Source organism: Falco naumanni, chromosome 2 (genome assembly GCF_017639655.2).
Source record: "Falco naumanni isolate bFalNau1 chromosome 2, bFalNau1.pat, whole genome shotgun sequence".
Classification (NCBI taxonomy): Eukaryota; Metazoa; Chordata; class Aves; order Falconiformes; family Falconidae; genus Falco; species Falco naumanni.
The window spans coordinates 108,582,896-108,602,427 of NC_054055.1; the positions used below are offsets into that span (position 1 = coordinate 108,582,896).

General features: G+C 36.1%; 1 protein-coding gene across 7 annotated transcripts in view; it reads right to left on the reverse strand.

The window, feature by feature from the left end:
- Nucleotides 1-1,046: 1,046 nt before the first annotated feature.
- The window catches only part of LOC121083034 (multidrug resistance-associated protein 1-like), a 51,175-nt gene continuing 32,689 nt past the window's right edge, over nucleotides 1,047-19,532 (reverse strand). For all 7 annotated transcript variants that reach the window (XM_040582890.1, XM_040582889.1, XM_040582892.1 and 4 more), the window contains 16 exons: nucleotides 19,160-19,336; nucleotides 18,463-18,630; nucleotides 17,213-17,399; nucleotides 15,528-15,597; nucleotides 14,513-14,573; nucleotides 13,109-13,328; nucleotides 12,466-12,620; nucleotides 11,200-11,355; nucleotides 9,912-10,111; nucleotides 8,942-9,068; nucleotides 7,452-7,553; nucleotides 6,346-6,489; nucleotides 5,537-5,695; nucleotides 3,148-3,314; nucleotides 1,962-2,156; nucleotides 1,047-1,475 (listed from right to left, as the gene is read on the reverse strand). In XM_040582890.1, the coding sequence (XP_040438824.1) occupies nucleotides 1,364-1,475; nucleotides 1,962-2,156; nucleotides 3,148-3,314; nucleotides 5,537-5,695; nucleotides 6,346-6,489; nucleotides 7,452-7,553; nucleotides 8,942-9,068; nucleotides 9,912-10,111; nucleotides 11,200-11,355; nucleotides 12,466-12,620; nucleotides 13,109-13,328; nucleotides 14,513-14,573; nucleotides 15,528-15,597; nucleotides 17,213-17,399; nucleotides 18,463-18,630; nucleotides 19,160-19,336 (2,400 nt within the window). In that variant the 3' untranslated portion in view covers nucleotides 1,047-1,363. The remainder of the gene's footprint in view (nucleotides 1,476-1,961; nucleotides 2,157-3,147; nucleotides 3,315-5,536; nucleotides 5,696-6,345; nucleotides 6,490-7,451; nucleotides 7,554-8,941; nucleotides 9,069-9,911; nucleotides 10,112-11,199; nucleotides 11,356-12,465; nucleotides 12,621-13,108; nucleotides 13,329-14,512; nucleotides 14,574-15,527; nucleotides 15,598-17,212; nucleotides 17,400-18,462; nucleotides 18,631-19,159; nucleotides 19,337-19,532) is intronic.

The window sequence follows — 19,532 nt, forward strand, 5'->3', positions numbered from 1 at the left end:
AAAGTAAAACTTACTATGCACTGATGCCAGTCCTCAGATTATTTTCTGTGAACTTTGTAAAAGGGGTTGGGTTGTGAGGTACTGGAGTCTCCCTCCCTGGGCCTTATGCCTAAAACTTACTAAGCAGTTTAGGAATAGGACTCATTTCGGTCCTTCCCCGTTCCTCTTGTGATACTTCCAGGTAAGGGTGGGTTTGGAGGGGAGCACGAAGGTGGATGAGGGGTGGAGACAAGGTTGGGGGAAGCAGAGCCCCAGGAGAGCCTGCCGGTGGCACTTTGAATGTCACAGGGAGGTTAAATGTTGGTATGGAAAGGGTCTGCTCTGTTGGGAAGATACTGTTGGCCTCACTTGAGGGGATGGGGGAAGAGGAAAACGAGATGAAAAGCAAAAAGCTGTTCTCTCTCCTGAGAAATGTTGTCATACCAGTCTCTTCCAGACTTGGGTTTTATTTTGTTTTGTTTTAAAGCAGTTGATGGGGATCTTCTCTCAGATTTTGAAGACAAGATTGCATTGATTGATTTGGTATTAAATTTGAAGGGTTTCAGGGACTATAATAAAAATTAAAATTAATGTTTGTGGCCTGTACGGGTTTAGGTATGTTTAACTCGCACTTTCAGCAAATTTACACAACCTGTCCTGCTGCTGTAATTAGCATTGAGGTTTGCATTAGAATCTACAAGCAAAGAGATAGCCGCACCTAACTCCGTTTTTCTGGGATTCATTTACAATGTGATTTTGTAATGCTCAGTTAGATACATAAGATGTGGGTTTCAGTTACTTGAAATAATTTTTTAGTTATTCAGAAATCACAAGGGTGAAAGGAAAATTAACTTAATGTGGCAAATTTATTGCCTCAAGAATTACCTAAGCGTACAGGCAAATATGCATGTCCTAAAAACCAGCACCAAATGACCTCTGCTTGTATGTCCATACAACAAGCAGTTCTGGTTTTTTTTATGAATTTGCAATTATATTAAGAATGTGTTAACTAAATAGGCATAATGTCAGAGCAACCTAAGTACTATTTTTTAATTAAAACCAGCGTGTGAACAGCAAGATTTATTTTTCAGTCTTTACTAGTGCAACACTTGAAATATGCCATGAAAATCACTGCTTCATTATGTTTTCCAGTAAAATATGTGATTTGTATAAAATCAGAAAGACATTTTAAGAAACTTGATCAATATACACAGATAGTAGTTGTAGTAAATAGCAAGGCTGTGAGGAGCTTTTGAGTAAGCTAGTTATTTTATATGGAATATCATATATTCCATATAAAATATGTGGACTGCCAGATATTCCTCGAGTGTTTACTGGAGTAAGGAATTCTCATCTTCATTAAGAAATCAGTTATTAGTTGTCTTTATGTTCTTATGCCAGCCTCTGCAACCATTTCAGAAAAGGCACCTTTTCGTTGTAACAAATTATGTGGTGTATCATATTCGAGAATCCTTCCTGCATCCAGAACGAGCACTCTACAATGCAAAAGCACAGATTACAGGCAAAGAAAAACCAGCCCTTCACCCATTATTTTCCAGTCCTTATACAGATGTTTGTGGATACTAGGAACTCTTATTTACAAGAAATATCATTGTACTAGGTAATTCGTTGGTTTCTAAAGCTAGGAACTCCTATATTAAAAAAAAAGCCTTTTGAAACTGGCATTTACGCTTAATTGGTAAAAATGCTACAGTGTTGTCCATTTACTCTAGAGAATTAAGTGGTCTTAATAGCAGCTTATACCTCTACCTTAGCAGGAAAAATATTAAATTAATTCTATAATTGGAAGGGGAAAACAGAACACAGTTTATCAATAATTAATATTGCTGCTCAAGTCTTTTGTGATACCTTGGATTGTACAGATACAAAGATACTAAGATAAAAAGTGTAAAATTTAATTTCTGAAAACTGATGTCTTTAAAGGAAGCCCTTTATTTTAAAAATGGCTTAGCAAAACTTACCTCTCTGAATCCATGACTGTATGTAATCTGTGGGCTACAGTTAATACTGTGCAGTTGTAAAACTCTCTTTTGATGGTGGACTGCACCAAATTATCTGTTTCCATGTCAACAGAAGCTGTTGCCTCATCTAGGACCAAGATTTTTGTCTTTCGAAGCAAAGCACGAGCCAGACAGACCAACTGTCTCTGCCCAACACTGTTAAAAAAATTTTGAGGTCAGGTCAGGCACACTGAGGAAGGGGAGAATAATATAAAGTAGAGATTACTGTGGAGCCTACCTGTTCTGTATTTCTTAACAACACTTTAGACTTCTGGAAAGACTAGTGAAATATATTCAGCTCGTTTTAAAGTTTTTATTTCTTATTGCTCAGCATACCAGTAACAGTTAAGGTGTGACTCTTAAACACCTGTGGCTGAACTCTGTAGCATAAATGCAGTCTTGCCTTCGATTTCTGTAAGCCAGATCGAATGCTAAAACACTTTTTAATACTGTTCACTGTAAAAGTTTGGATACACCTATATGTTAGCTGTGGTGCATGCCTTCTAGAAACTTCCTCCTGAAAATGATCTGTCAAAAAAAATTAAAAGTTGATATTCAGTACACTCCATTTAAGACCCGCCCCTTTGCTGCCAAAAACTTCAGTATTTGCCTTCTTGAGCTTAAGAGTCCTTTTATTCCAAATGTCACCTTCCTTACATAACTATGGGTTAATGTTTTACAAGGAAATAATCGGTTGCTTTGCTTAAGCAAATAAAGCAAAGGAATGAGCTCTCCCCAGTTTTGCCTTCTTTCCAGGTTTGGCATTTTTGGAGGTTTGTTTTGTTGGTTTTTTTTTTTGTTGTTTGTTTTTTGTTTTTAATTTAAATAAACGAGCACTTTTCTATCTAAATCTAATTATGCGGTGCACAAATCGCTCCCCTCCCTGCTCCTTGATTTACACCTACTCATATACTTGGGCTGCAAATAGTCTGCTTCTTGGTTTCCCATGCAGCACCGGCCATAGACTTTACAGAGATGTGACAAGTTAAGCCACCTCAAAGAAACTCCTACTACCAGAATAATTCTATTTAGAATGATGGGAGAAGTGTCATTTTTACACTGATACTTTCTGAAGTAAATTCTCTGAAGGAACACACAGTTTTACAGTACAGAAAACAACTGCAATAGCACTATCTTGTTTATGTACCTGAGATTTTCACCGCCTTCTGAAATCTCATGAAGAAGCTTCTTTGGGAGTGACTGGACAAAAACCTTTAAGTCACACAGTTCCAGTACCTCCCACAGTTCAAGATCTGAGTGTTTTCCAAGTGGATCCAAATTTGACTGCACTGTCCCAGAAAACAAGATGGGGTCCTAAATAACAGCAGAACATGAGTGCACAATGCCAACACAAACCTAAAACACAATCAGCCATAAATCCTTATGTTATTAACATAGGGAACTGGGACAAATAATTTTGGAAATGAGGCTTTGCGAGGTAAATTGTAACATTTTGAAGCTGGTGGATGAAAAAAAAAATATCTTGTGGAGTCTTTGTGTGCTCAGTTCTTCCATAAAGGTGAAATATGAAGAGCAACAGATTTCTTAGGCATTCTCTGTGCTGCCGGGTCTATGGCTGACTTAAAGACCTGCCTGGCACCTGGCAACTGCAAAACCACATGAATTATTACTGTTGTCAGCTTTGCCAAGCACTGGATGCTACGTTCATAAGCACTTTTAAGAAAAACTAGCAGGCTATGATTGTAAGTCAAATATTCTTAATTTTGTCCAGGAAAGGTGACATTCAGCAATAAGAACAAAAGCAATTATTGCATAAATAAGCATCACTAGCTTTTGTGCACTGGATACAGCAGAGAATGTCTGGAACGCTAGACGTAGACTAGTAAATGCCAGGATGCATATGGATCACATCTAGTGCTTACAACCGTAGAAACAAGTACTCTAGAAACAAGTTATGTCTAAAACAACTCGTAGAAACAAGTTAAGTCTAAACACTTTTTTTGGATGCACACAAATATTTTTTTTCTTAAAAAGGCGAATTTAAGAAAACAGTACTTGACAACGTACGAATACCTGCACAGATTTATAAATGGAACCGATATTTCTAGAGGCAGTGAACAGACACCTTGACTAAGTGCAGTCACAGTCACTGTGACCCAATAGTTAGACTGTGAAAGGCCAACACCATTCACTAGCAAGTTCCGTGCAAACAGAACAGTGGTAATTTTGAGGGAGCTAAGCAAACAAAAAGGACTGTATGAGATCTTGTGCATATTCCTTATTTAAACTGCATGTTACTTGCATTTAGAACAGCATCAAAGTAATTTGCAAATCTGTACCTTTCAATATAATTGTTAAAAATCGTTTGTATGAGATACTTTTTCAGATCAGTCAAGTGTATGTGCACACTGAAAGCTTTGGTATCTTGCCATGCCCTTTTTTCTGTCCCAGACTTTTATCTTCGTACAGCTCCATTCTACTGACCTAGGCAGTTCAACCCTCCACATACCACCTATTCTCTTCAAGCTCCAGTCTCCATTTTTCCACCCTTCCAGTTCTAGTTTCCTTCTCTGGTCCCAGCTTGCTAGTCCACTGAACTTTCCTGTACTTCTCTCAACTTAGTTGCATTAATGTGGATCCGACATACTCAGTCCACAGTAAACCAGACCTGCAACTGCAGTTGAGAAAAATACTGTGCAATTTACAAATGTCAGATGTCATCCAGATGTGTAGGGTATTAGCTGCTTAAAACAAGAAAAAGGTAACAGCCAAGCATGTGTGAATTGTTGTGTTTTGAAGTCCTGCAGCATAATCTCATTTGGTTCAGTATTCTCATTTCTGAACCAAAAGTTGTATCAAAACCTGTAAATTTATCATTCCCCTGAGCAAATATATTTCTCAAAGGAAAGCAGCAAAGGATTTGAAGGAATATATACGCATTTTTTTCTATTCAGCCCATTCTTAGAAAGACCCAGCCTATTCTGTTTTAAATATTAGCCTTGTCTCCATGCTCAGTCTATGGCAGAGACACATAGGAAATACTACCAGGATTAAAGCTCCAGAAAAGCAAGCAAAAAAAACCCCACAAAACAAAAAACAAACCTTCCTTTGGAAAACACCAGATAAATTTATTAAAAATTATGTTCACATCACCCATGCACAAAAACGGTTTTATGAATGGCACTCAGGGAACTGGCAAAAAGTCTTCAGGTGACCATTAAATTTGTTTTCTAGGTTTTACTTTACGCTACAGCATTTGAATGTAAATCAGTGTACCAGCATGAACACAATCCTAATGATATGTGAACATTTTTCAGGAAAGCTTTATGCCAAAAGTACTGAAGATTAATGTCTAATCAAATAGCTAAGATTCTCAAAAGTTCAATTCTAAAACCTGATAGACCATAACAGACCTATTTTCAAAGATCAGTAAAGTTCTATTGGAGTTTTATGCCTCTGTCTCTTGGTAGCCTGTGGACTTCAGGGTTATAATTTCTCAAAAAAAAAAAAAAAAAGAAGTGTCTTGTGTTAGTACAGGGAAAAAAAAAAAAAGTTATCGCTAAAACACATCTTACCTGTGGAATAATGTTAAGATTTCCACGTAGGTCATGGAGTCCAATAGTTGATATATCGATTCCATCAATAATTATTTTGCCTTCAGATCCCTCTAGAACTCTAAACAAGCAATTTGTGAGTGTCGATTTACCAGCTCCCGTTCTTCCAACAATTCCAACCTGAAACAAAGTATTCTGATGAAGCCTTTAACATTCCAATGTATATATTTTACATGAAAAATTATTAGTGAATTCAGTTTCAACTTCCAGTTCCAAACATCAATTTATTTGATCAACATACAACCCTATAGGTGGAAACCCACTTTCGGAACACGTGACTGACAATCAGCTCTCCCTCAGAAGCTGTGGAAGCCTACACCTGGTTCCCTGGGAACCCTTTCTGTTTCTCCTCCCTTTTGTCTAGCACTCCTCAGCTCCATCCAAGGACTCTAAACTAGGTCTTGCTTGGTGTCCCTTGATCCCAAACCCAAAATTGATTAGCACTAATCTGGCAGCATATTTCTCTACATAAATATTCATCACAGTGGACAAGAGGTTTAATTTCAAATTTGGACTTTCCCTAAAACTACCAAATTCATAAAACGTTATCTCAGTTTCTTACAGGGATAACAATGTCTACATAGTAAAGGAAAATACTTTTCCTTTTCTCATTTGTCTTTTCTTTAATGTCTTATCCACTTAACATCTTCCCTGTTCAACATCATCTTGCCATATCTAGTATTGGAGTTTCCTCTTATGAAATCTTTTTGAAGTAGAAGGTTGGAAAACAGAATTTTATACCCAGATTTATCTCTTATTATATACAGTACCTTCTCTTTACTCCGTGTCTGAAAAGAAACATCATCCAGTGCTAAACCAAGATCCTTCCTGTACTGAGCCTTGTAGTTAACAAACTCTATTATCCCTCTATCGGGCCACCCTTCTGGTGGCCTTTTTGACATTATCCATGGTTTCTGGAATTAAAATCATTGGTATTTCAGTATATGGCAGTAAAAACGTTACAAATTAATAAAAAAATTAGAAAGATTACATATTTCTTTAAAAATCCCAGCAGGTTTAGGATAATTCCAATGCCACGTAATGGAAGGAGAACCTACTTTCACAAACACAACTTGGCAGAAGCACCCTGACTGGGTTTTTTAGGGGTTTTGGTTTTGGGTGGTGTCTTTTTTTAACACCTTATACACACATTTAAAAAAGTAAACTCTGTGTAACTGGGTAGTTGCTAATCGTATGGTATTTGTTCAATCAATGGACAGGAACTGAGTTTAATCTGATGCCTAATCTCCCAGATATTTAAAATGCATGGGTTTTGAGAAACATTTTGTTTTAAGAAGTAGAGTAGGAGAGAACAGGAAGATGTGGACAAAGGTTAAGAAACATAAACATGGCAGGAGGGTAAAAGAGAATGACGAAGTAGAAAAGCATCTTGTTTCCAAGACAGACCAAGGCTCTCATGCCTCCCTGACATGGGAACTGCTTTCAGAAAAGCATAATAACCAAGGCAAATTGGTTTGAAACAAATATCTCTCCACACATTAGGTGAGTAACATTTAGGGGTCTGCAAGGCTTATCTTCCTCTCTTCCCCTCTTAAAACGTTTCTCTTGGTGGCACGTAGCATAGAGAATTCACCTGAGCTGTAGCTGCATTAGTCTTACTACAAAATCCACTGCTAAGAAGAATGCCAAGAAATTTACTACTCAAAATAGGAATAAAACTGGTATGACTATATATGTAATGAAGAAGCTACATATTACTCTCAACATAAAAAAAATTAGAAAGTATTTAATAACAAATTATAACCTGCTATTACCACTCACCAATATTAAAGTCAGTAATTTTCTATACACATAAATTATGTGTATAGAAATTATGTTCAAGAAGAATGCTCACCATTTCAAGAAAAATGCTCACCTCTTTATCCATTTTTGCAAATTCACAGATTCTTTCAATTGAAACTGCATTGGTCTCGATTTCACACGCTTTACGCACCCAGAAATTTAGACTCTGAATTATCTGGGGAAATAGTTCCGTCAAAGAACATAAAAATTTTACTCTACTAAAATAAAGCATACTGATTTCAAAAGTTACCCTGACTTTAATTACCTCATAAGCTGGATGCTTAATCACAGAAGCAAAAAAGTGTACAGAAAATGATGGTACACCAAATGAACTATCTCTTAGAAAATCACTGATCTGAGCATTCGTCTGAGCAGTTCTTGTCTGCTTTCAGACTGCCCAATGGCTACTGTAATTTTCACTAACATAACAGCTCCAGAAATCTGAAACTACTTCAAGATCAACAGAAAGTGCAAGGTAATTGTATGATACGTTGAAAGGAAAAACTTATATGGCTCATATTGTATGTACATTATTGCACGACTCCCATGTAAAGTAAACCAGCAGTACTTAACAAAGAATTTTTAATGAAGATATTTGTCTACCCTGTCTGCCAAATTTGTCATCTTCAAGCACTGGGAATGCTTACGCACAGAGAATAGGTACCACTCCCGTGGCACCAATTCTGTGGTTAAATATTCCCACTTCTATAGGAAAAAAGTGAGCCGAAGAATTCTTGGAGTCAACCATTTTGAGATGCTGTATGTAACTAAATAAAGAATGGCGCCAATTTGACATCAGATGAAGCTGAAAAATTGTGCAGTACCTGTGATTGTCATCGCCAAGATTAAGATGATATAAAGGAGATTTTTCTATCTCTGGATAATAGAAAATGGAACTTTTGTGAGTTGGGGGTGATGTGGATATGCCACGACAGGTCTATATATTTTTTTGTATTTCTATTCATCAGTATCTCTCAGCTGCGTTTCTGAAGCACTCACCACAGTGAGAATCTGAACACCACTAGACTCCTGAGTATCACAAGATCAAAGAAACTTGGATGCTTAGCTTATGTATACATACTGCTTAGGATTTACTTTAACTAGCAACTTACCAGTACAGTTTACCTTACCTCGACACATTTCAAATGTGGCTCTCATTTATTACTTTTACAAGAACAACACCCAAGTAAATGATTTTATTAGTAAGCATTCCTACATAACATTTAGTAAGTGAACAAGAACAAGAAATCAAATATGAAGTATGGCTGTGCATGACTAGGCTTCTTATTTGGTTTATCAGAACACTTAAAAACAAGTAATACTCAGTTAACTTGATTTTTAAGTATGTTTTAATAGTTATTGTTTCATCTAAATTCAAAAGTGGATAATAATTGATGTGAAGCTTCTCAGAATTAATGGAATGCAAAGGAAAACTCTGTTCTGCCCATGGGATTTAGTGTTGCTGATGCTACTGTGCATATTCACCTACTCAGCCACATTGTATGTATCCTTCTTTTTTCATATGCAATGTGGTAGCAGCAAAAAAAGAAAAACATTACTTACATTTAGAGCATAGGATATCGATAAACCCACTGTAGAAGAACTCACTGTATTTCCAGCCAGTACTACAAACAGTGCAGCAAAGAAGACCATTAAATTTCCCAGAAATTCAAGCCTGACAGACAGCCACCTGTATTAAATCAAGGCAAAGAAAAAAAGTGAATTACCTCCAAAATTTTTGATAGTACAGCAAACATATTGCTAATATAATGACTCTTTGAGATCATTGTATTAGCCATATACTCACTTTACAAAAGAGATAAGTACTATTATTCCCATTTTACAGATGGACTGGGGAGGGAATATAACATGTCTAGAACTGGCAGCACTGTTAAAAACAAAATGCAGGTGTCTCAACTCCTGGCTAGTGCTCCCTTTACTCCTCATACTGCTTTCCTGCTCTTCCTATCTGGAAAAAAATCCGGTATATGACTGAAAACCAGATCTGAAAATCTTCACCTTGCTAATCTCTGCCCATAGCTGAACTGAATCACAAAGGAAGGAGAGGAAATGGACGTATTTCCTTAAACGCAAGATTCCACTCTCTAAGACCTGCCCAGTGCCTGTAGGTACAGACACCAGGTTACTTTCACGTGAACTACCAAAATATAAATTCAATTTGTTCGTAAACTTGTAAGAGGAACTGTTAGCTGAAAGTAGTACACTCCATGCTCATGACCTATTGGTAAACATTTTTTAAAATTTTTTTTTCCTGTTCGTTGTTGTTGGTTTTTTGTAATAGTCTCATCCCAGGCAGTTTATGCATATTTTCTATAAAGCTGGTAGTTTCTGGTACATAAAGAAGAAACCCTAGTGCTTAGACATAATCTACCCATTCATTACAAAAAGTGGTGGATAAATTGCTCTTGTCCTCCTTTTTCCCAGTGGGTTCCTCTGACTAGAGGTAAACACTTAGTTGTGGAATTCTACAGAAGAAAGTCTTAGTCACAGATGCAGATCAGCTGTAAAGTACCTGTTTGAGATAACATTGTTGTAGAAGTACACTAAGTTCTCATACACGACATCATTATTTCTTCTAATGAATCTTCCTTGGTGGCCAAAGGCTCGAATTGTTGAGCGCCCTGCAAGAGTCTCACTGAAGTGGGAGATCACAGGAGAATGCGATGCTCCTGCTAGTCGTCGAATTTGTCGCGAACTCGCTATGTAGTATCGCTAATAAAACAGTAGAGACAAAACAGACATTTTAAGTCACTACAGTTTCTTTTACCTTTTTTTGTTTAAAATATTTGCCATATGTATTTCCAGTTAAGAAATCTGTTCAGTAATTCCTGCAAATTTTGAATATGAAAAAGTTGAAAGTGTCTACACATAAAAAAAGCTATTCACAAACAGTGTAGAAAAAGAAAAATCTGTCTCTTGGGACACACCAATATTTTAGTGCTGACATAACTGAAATATATAAATTACTGGCAAGTTTAAAATAGGAGACTATTACTTCCAAATTCTATAGAAAACGTGCTATAGCACAAGAGGTGTCTAACAACCGACCAAAACTTTTGTGTAAACTTTCAATTTAGAATGTTCTGTTTCCTTCTCAGATGAAATTCAGCCTTTATTTCATTCATTATTAAGGAGATATTATCTGCATTTAAATTATTTAGCAGACTGAATCCAGGCACTCTTTTCCTTCCTCTGTATTCTTATTTTAAGAATCTTTTAAGGTCTTTAATCACAGACCACCCTTTGAGCATCAAGAAACAAGAATGCAGCTGTTAGTCTTTCTGAAACATTACTTTTTGGTTTCTCAGTAGTGTAACTGGCACTCTAGACAAAAAACAGCACAGGTAGTTTAGGCGTTATTCTATTTTACATCTGTTGTTTCAGGGTTACCCTTCAACTTTTAATTTTCACTATTATATACACCGTTTTTTTCAGGTAACTTAATCAAATTTTTCAGTGGGATCTGTATCAATACTGTATCTTCCTAAGAAAAAGAAAAATATAAAAAGAAAAACAGAAGATGTTAAAATTTCCCAAGCATTACAGGATATATTCAAGAAGAGTTCTAATTTCCTTTTAAGAAGCTGAGGATTTTTTTCTGAAAGCAATTTCACATGTGTTCTGTATACATATATATATGTGTGTATATATATATATATATGTATGTATGTATGTATGTATGTTTGGGGTTTGTTTTTTGGTTTTCGCAATAAAGAATAATTTAAGCTGGTATCCTTGATTGTTTTGAACATTTGATTCACATATATTGAGAAATCCTTATAAAAGCTTAATGCACTTACTTGGATAGTAAAATAAATGTATCCCAGGGGAATAACTACCACTATGAATAGTGGTGAGGCAGATGTGATAACCAGAATGGTTCCAATAACATCTAGTGTACAATTTAGCCAAGTTCGTAGGTAGTAATGGAAACGTACGTCCACTATAAATAAGTCCTGGAACAATGCACAGAAGAATCAATATTTTATGTGTAAATTCCACTAAAAACTTCAAGAAAGTATCTTTAAAAATGGAATAAAAGTGAAATATCTTCAATAAAAATTAGTAGCATCCCCCCTGATTATATCCTAATGAATGTATCCATATATTATCATTTGCCTAAAAATGAAAAAGACATAATACTTATAGACTACTTGTATGTCAGAGAACAGGCTCAGAGTGTGTAAAGTCAAAAAGAGACAGCTCTTGCTATTTTGTTACTCAATATTATTTAGCTTACATAAAGCATATCAGACTGAAAGGAGGCCAGGAATTCAAATCCTAACTCTGTATACTCCTGTTCATAATTCTGGAAGCATATTGATCTATTACTAATCTCTTACTATATGTGGTAAAGCTTTTTCAAACCCAGTTTATAATATATCACTACCAAAGACTAGGGGCTTTAGTGAAACCTAAATCAACTGATCTTTTAGTGTATTATACAACCACTCTTCTATTCTAGAGAGCAGAGCCACCAACAGTCACTGTATTTGAAGTAATCAGTAATGCATCAGTAATGCAACGATCTAGCTATGATGAGAGTGGGAAGTATTAAAGTCACAGTGACTTGTGTATAGCACTTGTATGTGTATTAGAGGTTCCAGTTAAAGCCAAAACACCACAAACAGAAAATAACATCCACTTTATGTCTATACACCTCCAAGAACATGAATTTAATGTATTAATTGGTTTTGACAATAACATTTGATTCTGATATACAGTATACTATTTAAGAAAAATACAGGTTGTTTTTTTTTTAAAAGATCAGGTTTAGGTCTCGTAAACTCATTGCACTGCGGCAGCAGTTTTAGAGGAATGGCCTCCTAATAGTCTTGGATAAGGTCTATACAACTACTAATAATATGGTTTGATGGTTTTGTAAGAAAATAGCTTGAGATAGTTTTTTAAGATTTTATGCACTGAAACAGCTTTCTACTGCTAGATACTGCATTCACTTATTTTGATATCTTTACGTTTTCAACAATACTAAATGGAATTAAATCTGTAGTCACTCCAGCTTCATTTTCATAAAATGGAAAATACGCATGATTTTTCTCCTTCACCTTTGTGAATCTATTGATGATCTGACCAACTGGATTCGTTTCAAAACACTGAAGAGGAAGGTGCAACACGTCATCTAACAGCTGATGATGCAATGTCCGAGAGGCAGACAGGGATCCCTTGGTGAGCACATAAGCACCACAGCAAATGAGAAGACCTTGTGAATGGAAAAATTAAAAGACATTATGAATGGTTGGGGAGGGAAAGGAGATGGAACTTGTTTCTGTCACTTTTCTACCAGTGAGCAATCCAACAGTTGCGCTTCACATCTTAGTTTTACAAATGCACATTTTTGTATTTTGTTGATACATCTGACTGTTTCATAAGTATGTTTTTCCTGCAATTAAGTCTTTCATGTTAGCATGCCATAACACATCAACACTGATTTCCTTCCTCATTGAGATGCCAACATAACTTTATTTGGTTACACTTTGATATTCCAAAAATTCACAGAAGTATCATAAAATTAAATAGCATTTTCTTCTACATGTCTGTATATTTCTTCTCTCCCCAGGTTAAACTATTATACTGTTTTGCATACAATTCTGTTTATGAAACAACCAGGACTATTTCTTTACTAATATACATTCAGGCAGATCAAACTCAGCAAATGGTGAGAAAACAGTCAAAAATGTTTATCCTTGCCTTGTATGAATCCCAGAAGCCCATAGATGAGAAGTTTATAGTTTTGTGATTGTTTCCACTCTGTAAAATCACTAATTTTGGCTGTTTCTGCAGTCCAGGTGCTCAGCCACAGATTTTGTCCAATGGCTAGTGCATTTTGTGCTAAATAAGCAGCTATGGTGAGCCACATCCATTGCCAGTTGAAGGCTTGGAGGTATTTCAAAACAACTGATATTTTCATCTAAATACATTTTAAAAAAAAGAATATATTTTTTAAAAAGTTACCCTTAAAATCATTATCATTGTAAATACAGATACAAGTTATATAATGGGAATGGGATAAATCTAAATTATTTTTTAAATAAATCTGACAACTTAGGTATATGAAGACATACTGTAAAAACACTTCCCCTCCCACTACACTCTGCTCTTTAAGGATACATATCATAGGCAAACTTGCTTGTGGTATTTTCCAGTGTCAAGACTTAAAAAAACATACACATGTAGATTATACAAAAAAAACAAACAAACAAAACAAACTAATCCCCCCCAAAACCCAAGGAAACAAAAGTGCAATTCCTGGGCAGTTTGTATGAAGCAAATCTTACTCTATTCATCAATGGGACTAGAAACCTTAGACCTGCCACTCTGGGCTGCCGGAGTCAATGACATTAGTGTCAGCAGGAAAAATCTCATCCTTGGTGTAGATGAGGACTAATGGGACCAAACTCAGCTAGGCCACTTGAAAGGCAGAACTTGCAGAAGCAGAATAACGACAGATTCTTGGATTTCATTACAGGGTCTGAAGTGAAATGAGCTGTAGTTGGCACAAACTTTTCTGTCTTTTCTGCAAACTCCTTTTCTCAAGCGTCTATTTCTACCATCTTGCTAGAAACTCACACCTTCTTCCCCCCTTCTTATTTTAATTAAACTACAGCTTCCTAGTAAGTTTTGACCTTCTCCACACTCCTGTTTCACTTGTTCTTTTTCCCTCCCTAGCAACTGGCACGTTTTTTTAATGGAAACTGCAGAAAGTGTGCTTCTAACATAAAACAATACTGCAGTAGTATTACCATGCAAAATTTCTACTCCCTCCTCCAGTACACAGGTATTTATAAACTTCCTAAAGGTAAGACAGGCAGAATGTTTTTCTAACCGAGATAAAAGCTTTTTTCATCTTCTTCTTTATGAAATATGCAAACCAGACTGGAGCTAGATGTAATGTGAAAATACAGCCAGTAGCAGATCATCAAAATAGAAAATCTCAGATACCTTCTTTAAATTTGATAAAAACCTGTAAAATTTATTTTAAATTCAGTAATGAGATGTCAGGCAACCTTAACAAGAAACAGAAAACTGTAACTGCAAAATAATACGTTTATGGGAAAAAAATAAAGTCAAAGCTTTTTCTTTTAGTATACTTACACCACCAGTGGCAACTTTTTCTTTATTGTTAGTGAGTGTTTTCCATTGATCGAAGGAAGAACTGCAAACAAGAAACACTTTCAAGTCTTCTTGTGAATCCTCATACAAAGAATATATCAATTTATTTCTCAGCAAAAATGGTTACTATAAAATCTTGTAATTTTTTCCTATGGAGACACAAACTGTCCTCACGTGTACTATTTTTCTTGTTAGAATAATATTATGGTCAGAAGACACACTAGGTATGACCTTTTCATTTCTTGTATAATTACGTGTAGAGAAAACTGAGCTTGCCCTGCATAAACATCAGTGAGAGATGTAAGACTGCCCTTTTCTGGGCCATGTAAGTGTTGTGTCGTGCAACTTGGGTCTCAGACCTTGTCTGGGCCCAGGATTAGGGCTTATTATTTGACGCTTCCAGTCCTACTACTTTTGGACCAGGGTGGTTAAGCTTAAGTGTCCTGCATTCTCTGAACTTTCTAGGTTGAGTCTCATCTACTTCATCTTTGCACTACCTTACACAACTGCAAATACAGCACTACAGTGCTTTACAAATCCATCTGGGTGGTTATTCACTATTAGAAAGCCCAGAGGTTTTCTTAAAGGTGGATAAAGACAAATCAATATTACAAAGGAAAAACAAAGAGCATAAACAACTTGTTAATGTATCAAAAAGTCAGATTGCTGCCAGGGAATTGTGGTTGCATCCACATCAGTGACCTCAGTTGGTCTTCTGAAAGTCCCCTTCATTCCTGCTTAATGTACTTTGGTACACACTGTGAAGCAGCCCATGAACTGGACCTCCTGAACTCATGCAGCACATTAACTAGACTTCTTTTGTATAAAGTGAAAACAATGTGAGCTCCAGATACACGCTCTCAACTGCTAATGGGCATTCAGGCTTAACCCGTGTTTACACAGTGAAGCATAGTGGTGCAGCCTTCAGCACTTTGTGTTGTTCCAGCACTGCATCACTTAAGCAATGTCTAATTATTTTTTTTTCCAAAATACTTACTCTTTATATTTCAGCAGTTCTCTTTGTTGCAGACTCCTGCCCAGCTGGCCGCCTTCTTTTGAAGAAATCACTGTAATGGGGGGGGGGGGGGAATAAAACATGTATTTTCAGTATTATACCACGAGTAAAAAGATACAGTTCAAGAAGTTAGAAATAAAAAATGGGAATAAATTGATGCATTGCAATAATTTAAATTGCGAACACCTTAAGTTGACCTAGTCTTGGAATAAGTACTACACAAGACAGACACATTTATGACCAAATGCTAGAACTGTGAGAGCAGGTAAATCTCCCCCATGAGCCTAGAGTCTCTTTGGAATTCCAGTCTTGCTTAAAGTATTACTATCCCTGTAAATACTAACGTTGGTGTTTATATCAAAGTATTCTTGGATCATGGCCTGCATTTCTGTTCTTTACGTGTTAATGAAAGGAGTCAACACTTTTTTCTTCCAGGAATGTATTTTTTTCTTCTTTTCATATTTGATGTTATTTTTGTCCACAGACCTGTTAAGACATAGATATGTTTCCTGCGTCCATCTATCCTGCTGAATGTGCCTCTGCTGTATAATTTTGTATCACAACACATTGCATACCATTTCTTCTCTTCATTGGTTTGGGTCCCCTTCCCTCTCTTTATTACGTTTCATGAATAATACATGTTTCCTTACATGGCTACCTCATACTTTCATCCCAACACAGCTAACTCAAGACTGCCCACTGCTTTCTTTTGCAAATTTGCTATTCTGTCTGTCCACTCCCCCCTGTCAAACCCCAGCAAATATTTGAGAGTGCTGGCTCCAGTACAGGGCCTGAATGCACCAGATTGTGCATTGTACTTTCTACAGGCTCAATTTAGAGGTGCTAAGCTAACTGGAAACCAGCATTATAAACATCTGCAGATATTCATCTGTCATAGGACTCCTCTGTGTCATGTGGAGAGATTGCTTCTCTCATAATTAAATAACCACAATTAATATCCTCTTGAAGTACATGATGAAAACAGGTCAAACAGACTGCATTGTCAATGTACGTGTTCCTTTCCTGCAACTCTATAAAGGGCCCATATTGAATAACTCAGGTACAGAAGCTGAATCCCAATCTATATGAATGATTTGTAAGTATGATTTTTTTAAGGTACTATGCAGTATTTGTTTGTTTATGCTGTCTACCTGTTGGCTGGAAGTATTTCATAAGAGTGCTAAAAGGTTTTGGTTTTGCCTTTTTAGCCTACAAATGGACCATATTCTCCTTCCCTGCTGTGCTCAATGATTACAGCAGTCTAAGGTGATGGAAACAGGAACATCCAATATAAATCAGGACATAATCACTGACACTGCAAGATAAATTTGAAATTTCCATAAGTTATTTATTGGGCAATAAATCCTTAGCAGAATCGGGTAACTTTAACAGGTAATTAATACAGTATGTAAAAGAAGAAAACAGCTGCATAAGGCAGTTTTATCACACATTCATTAGTTGAAACAGTAAACCATTTGATCTCAAGACATTAAAGCCTGATTTTTTTTATTTTATACCCTATAATTCTATACCAAAACATAGACAGAAATACCCTACATTTTCCAGCAATTACTGTATTCATTTACAGGAAGAAGAGGAGGAATATTTTGACAAGCTTGAATGAAAACTAAAAATACTAAGCAAACACAGTATACAAATTTTCTCACCTTCCACTGGGGTTGTCTTTTCATTTGTATGCTCTGCACTGAAGACTTGAATAAGCTCAGTAAAATTAGCTCTCTTTGAAATTAGTTCTTGGTAGGTCCCCATTTGACTTATTCTGCCCTTTTCCATTACTATTATAAGATCGGTGTGAGGCAGGAGCGTTACGTTATGGGTCACCAATATACGAGTCTGGAACACAATGTACCATATAAATACAAAGAATACAAAGTGTATATTAGAAGCAGACATTATATTATGATAGCTGGAAATATATGGATTTTTTTCTGGGATTTTGCTCATTTATTTGTCTATTATTATTATTATTGTTACTTATTGCCTACTTTATTACATGAATTTTAGTTGTTGATTGTAATGTCAAACTTTATGCCTATAGCTATTTGCTATGACTTGCATTTATCTGTCTCTTAATGTGTATCTCCTGGTCAGGAATGGTTTAGATTAGGTTGTAAAGATAAGAGGTAGATATTACAGCTTTTAACATACTACATGTAGTTTCATAATCTCAATAACAGAATCTGCTTACAAGTCTACCATCACTAGAGTTCTTGCTTCTGCCAGACACTTATAACCCATGAAGCAGATAAATTAAGAAAAGGGAGAAGCGAGAGAGGGAACGTGAAAGACATTTACTTTATAGTAAGTAACATATTCATAATAATAAGTATTTCATAGTAATACATGTATTTTGTGGGCATCAGCCAGCAGGAATGATTTGTCCCAATTCATGACGCTGAGGAGAGATTTTTTTACAAGCTGTCTTACTTTCCCATGTGAACAGCTTTTAAACAGGAGAGTCTATTCCTTCTGATTCTACTTCCCCCTAAGAATTTCTTTGTTCAACAAGAATCCTTTCTTTCTATAACCCATACTGGCTATAACCTATTTACTGCAGTGAGGCATCAACAGTGACCATGATCAAGAGTGATCAATATGCAGATCACAGCACTCCTCAAAAGCTGCCAGGAAAGAAAAATGAGCAAATATTATATGAATCTTCCAGGCTCCCAGGTCAGGCCAGCCCTCAATCTTTGTTTTTGGTCTGTGCTATGCCTTCACAATAGGCTTCAAATTAGCACAATCAGCTGTGCTTTTTATTTAGCCTCTTTCTTCAGAATGACTTTCATCAACACGCTAGGTAAGAGATGAGCATTTGCAGAATGACCGGGACCTCTACTGTTGTATTGTACAAAGCAGTTCATCCCCAAATTGAAAGGATGACACCCTACTTCACCTTGCTTTTTAGGAGACCTGAAGGTCCAATTAGCTTCTCAAAAAGATGTTTCCCAATGTGTACATCTACAGCAGACAGGGTGTCATCCAGAAGATACAAGTCAGCATTGCTGTACACAGCTCTAGCGAGACTCACTCTCTGCTTCTGCCCTCCACTTATATTGACACCCTAAGAAAAGAAAGACAAAATAATCCACATTTAAATATGAAATACTAAAGAAGACCAGTGTATCACACTCAGTTGCATCATTATTTTTTTCAGGTAATCAAAGTAAATTTTATACTAGATATGAAAATAGAAAGGTTAGCATTTGGATTTTCAAGTAATTAGAGCAAAGCTTGGCCTCTGTTGATTAAATTCCCACTCCAGAATGGGCAAATGCAAATACTTTAGAAAACTACAAAATAACTTTTATTTACAGTCATACAGGCATTTTTAGAGTATAAAGGAGACCTGGAGAACAGGACAGGGCTGACTCAAACTTCTGTATAGAGAAGAGCTATTTTAATAATTATAAGAGTTCAGAGCTTGAACAGAAGTTAAGTTCAAAGTAAGTAAGCTAAGTAAGGAGATGGGCTAGATGCATTTGGCTTAGGACTGATTAATCATCAGTGACAATTATAAAATAGATAATATATAAAACCATAAAAGCCATAACTTAACTTATCGCATCATTTCTGACACCTCAGATTCTTACCCTTTCTCCAATCTCTGTTTGGTCTCCATTCAGTAGCTGTTCCAAATCTGGCAGTAAAGCACAAGACTCTAAAACAAGTTTGTAGTATGGCATATTTAGATTTGCACCAAAAAGAATATTTTCCTGTAAACTGTCATTTTGAATCCAAGCTTGCTGAGAAACATATGCCACTGAACCCTGAAAAGAAATGGAAACAATTTTTTTACTTGGGCTTTCTGAACATGAAAAATAGCTTTTAAGAATACATTTTAAATTCCAGCTTTAGCTCAAAGTAACCGGTAATTACCTCCAAAACTTGAGTATTATTAAACAGTTAAATTTTTGACTAAGTCAGATAATAAAACGAATCAGTTGAATATTCCTGTATAACAGC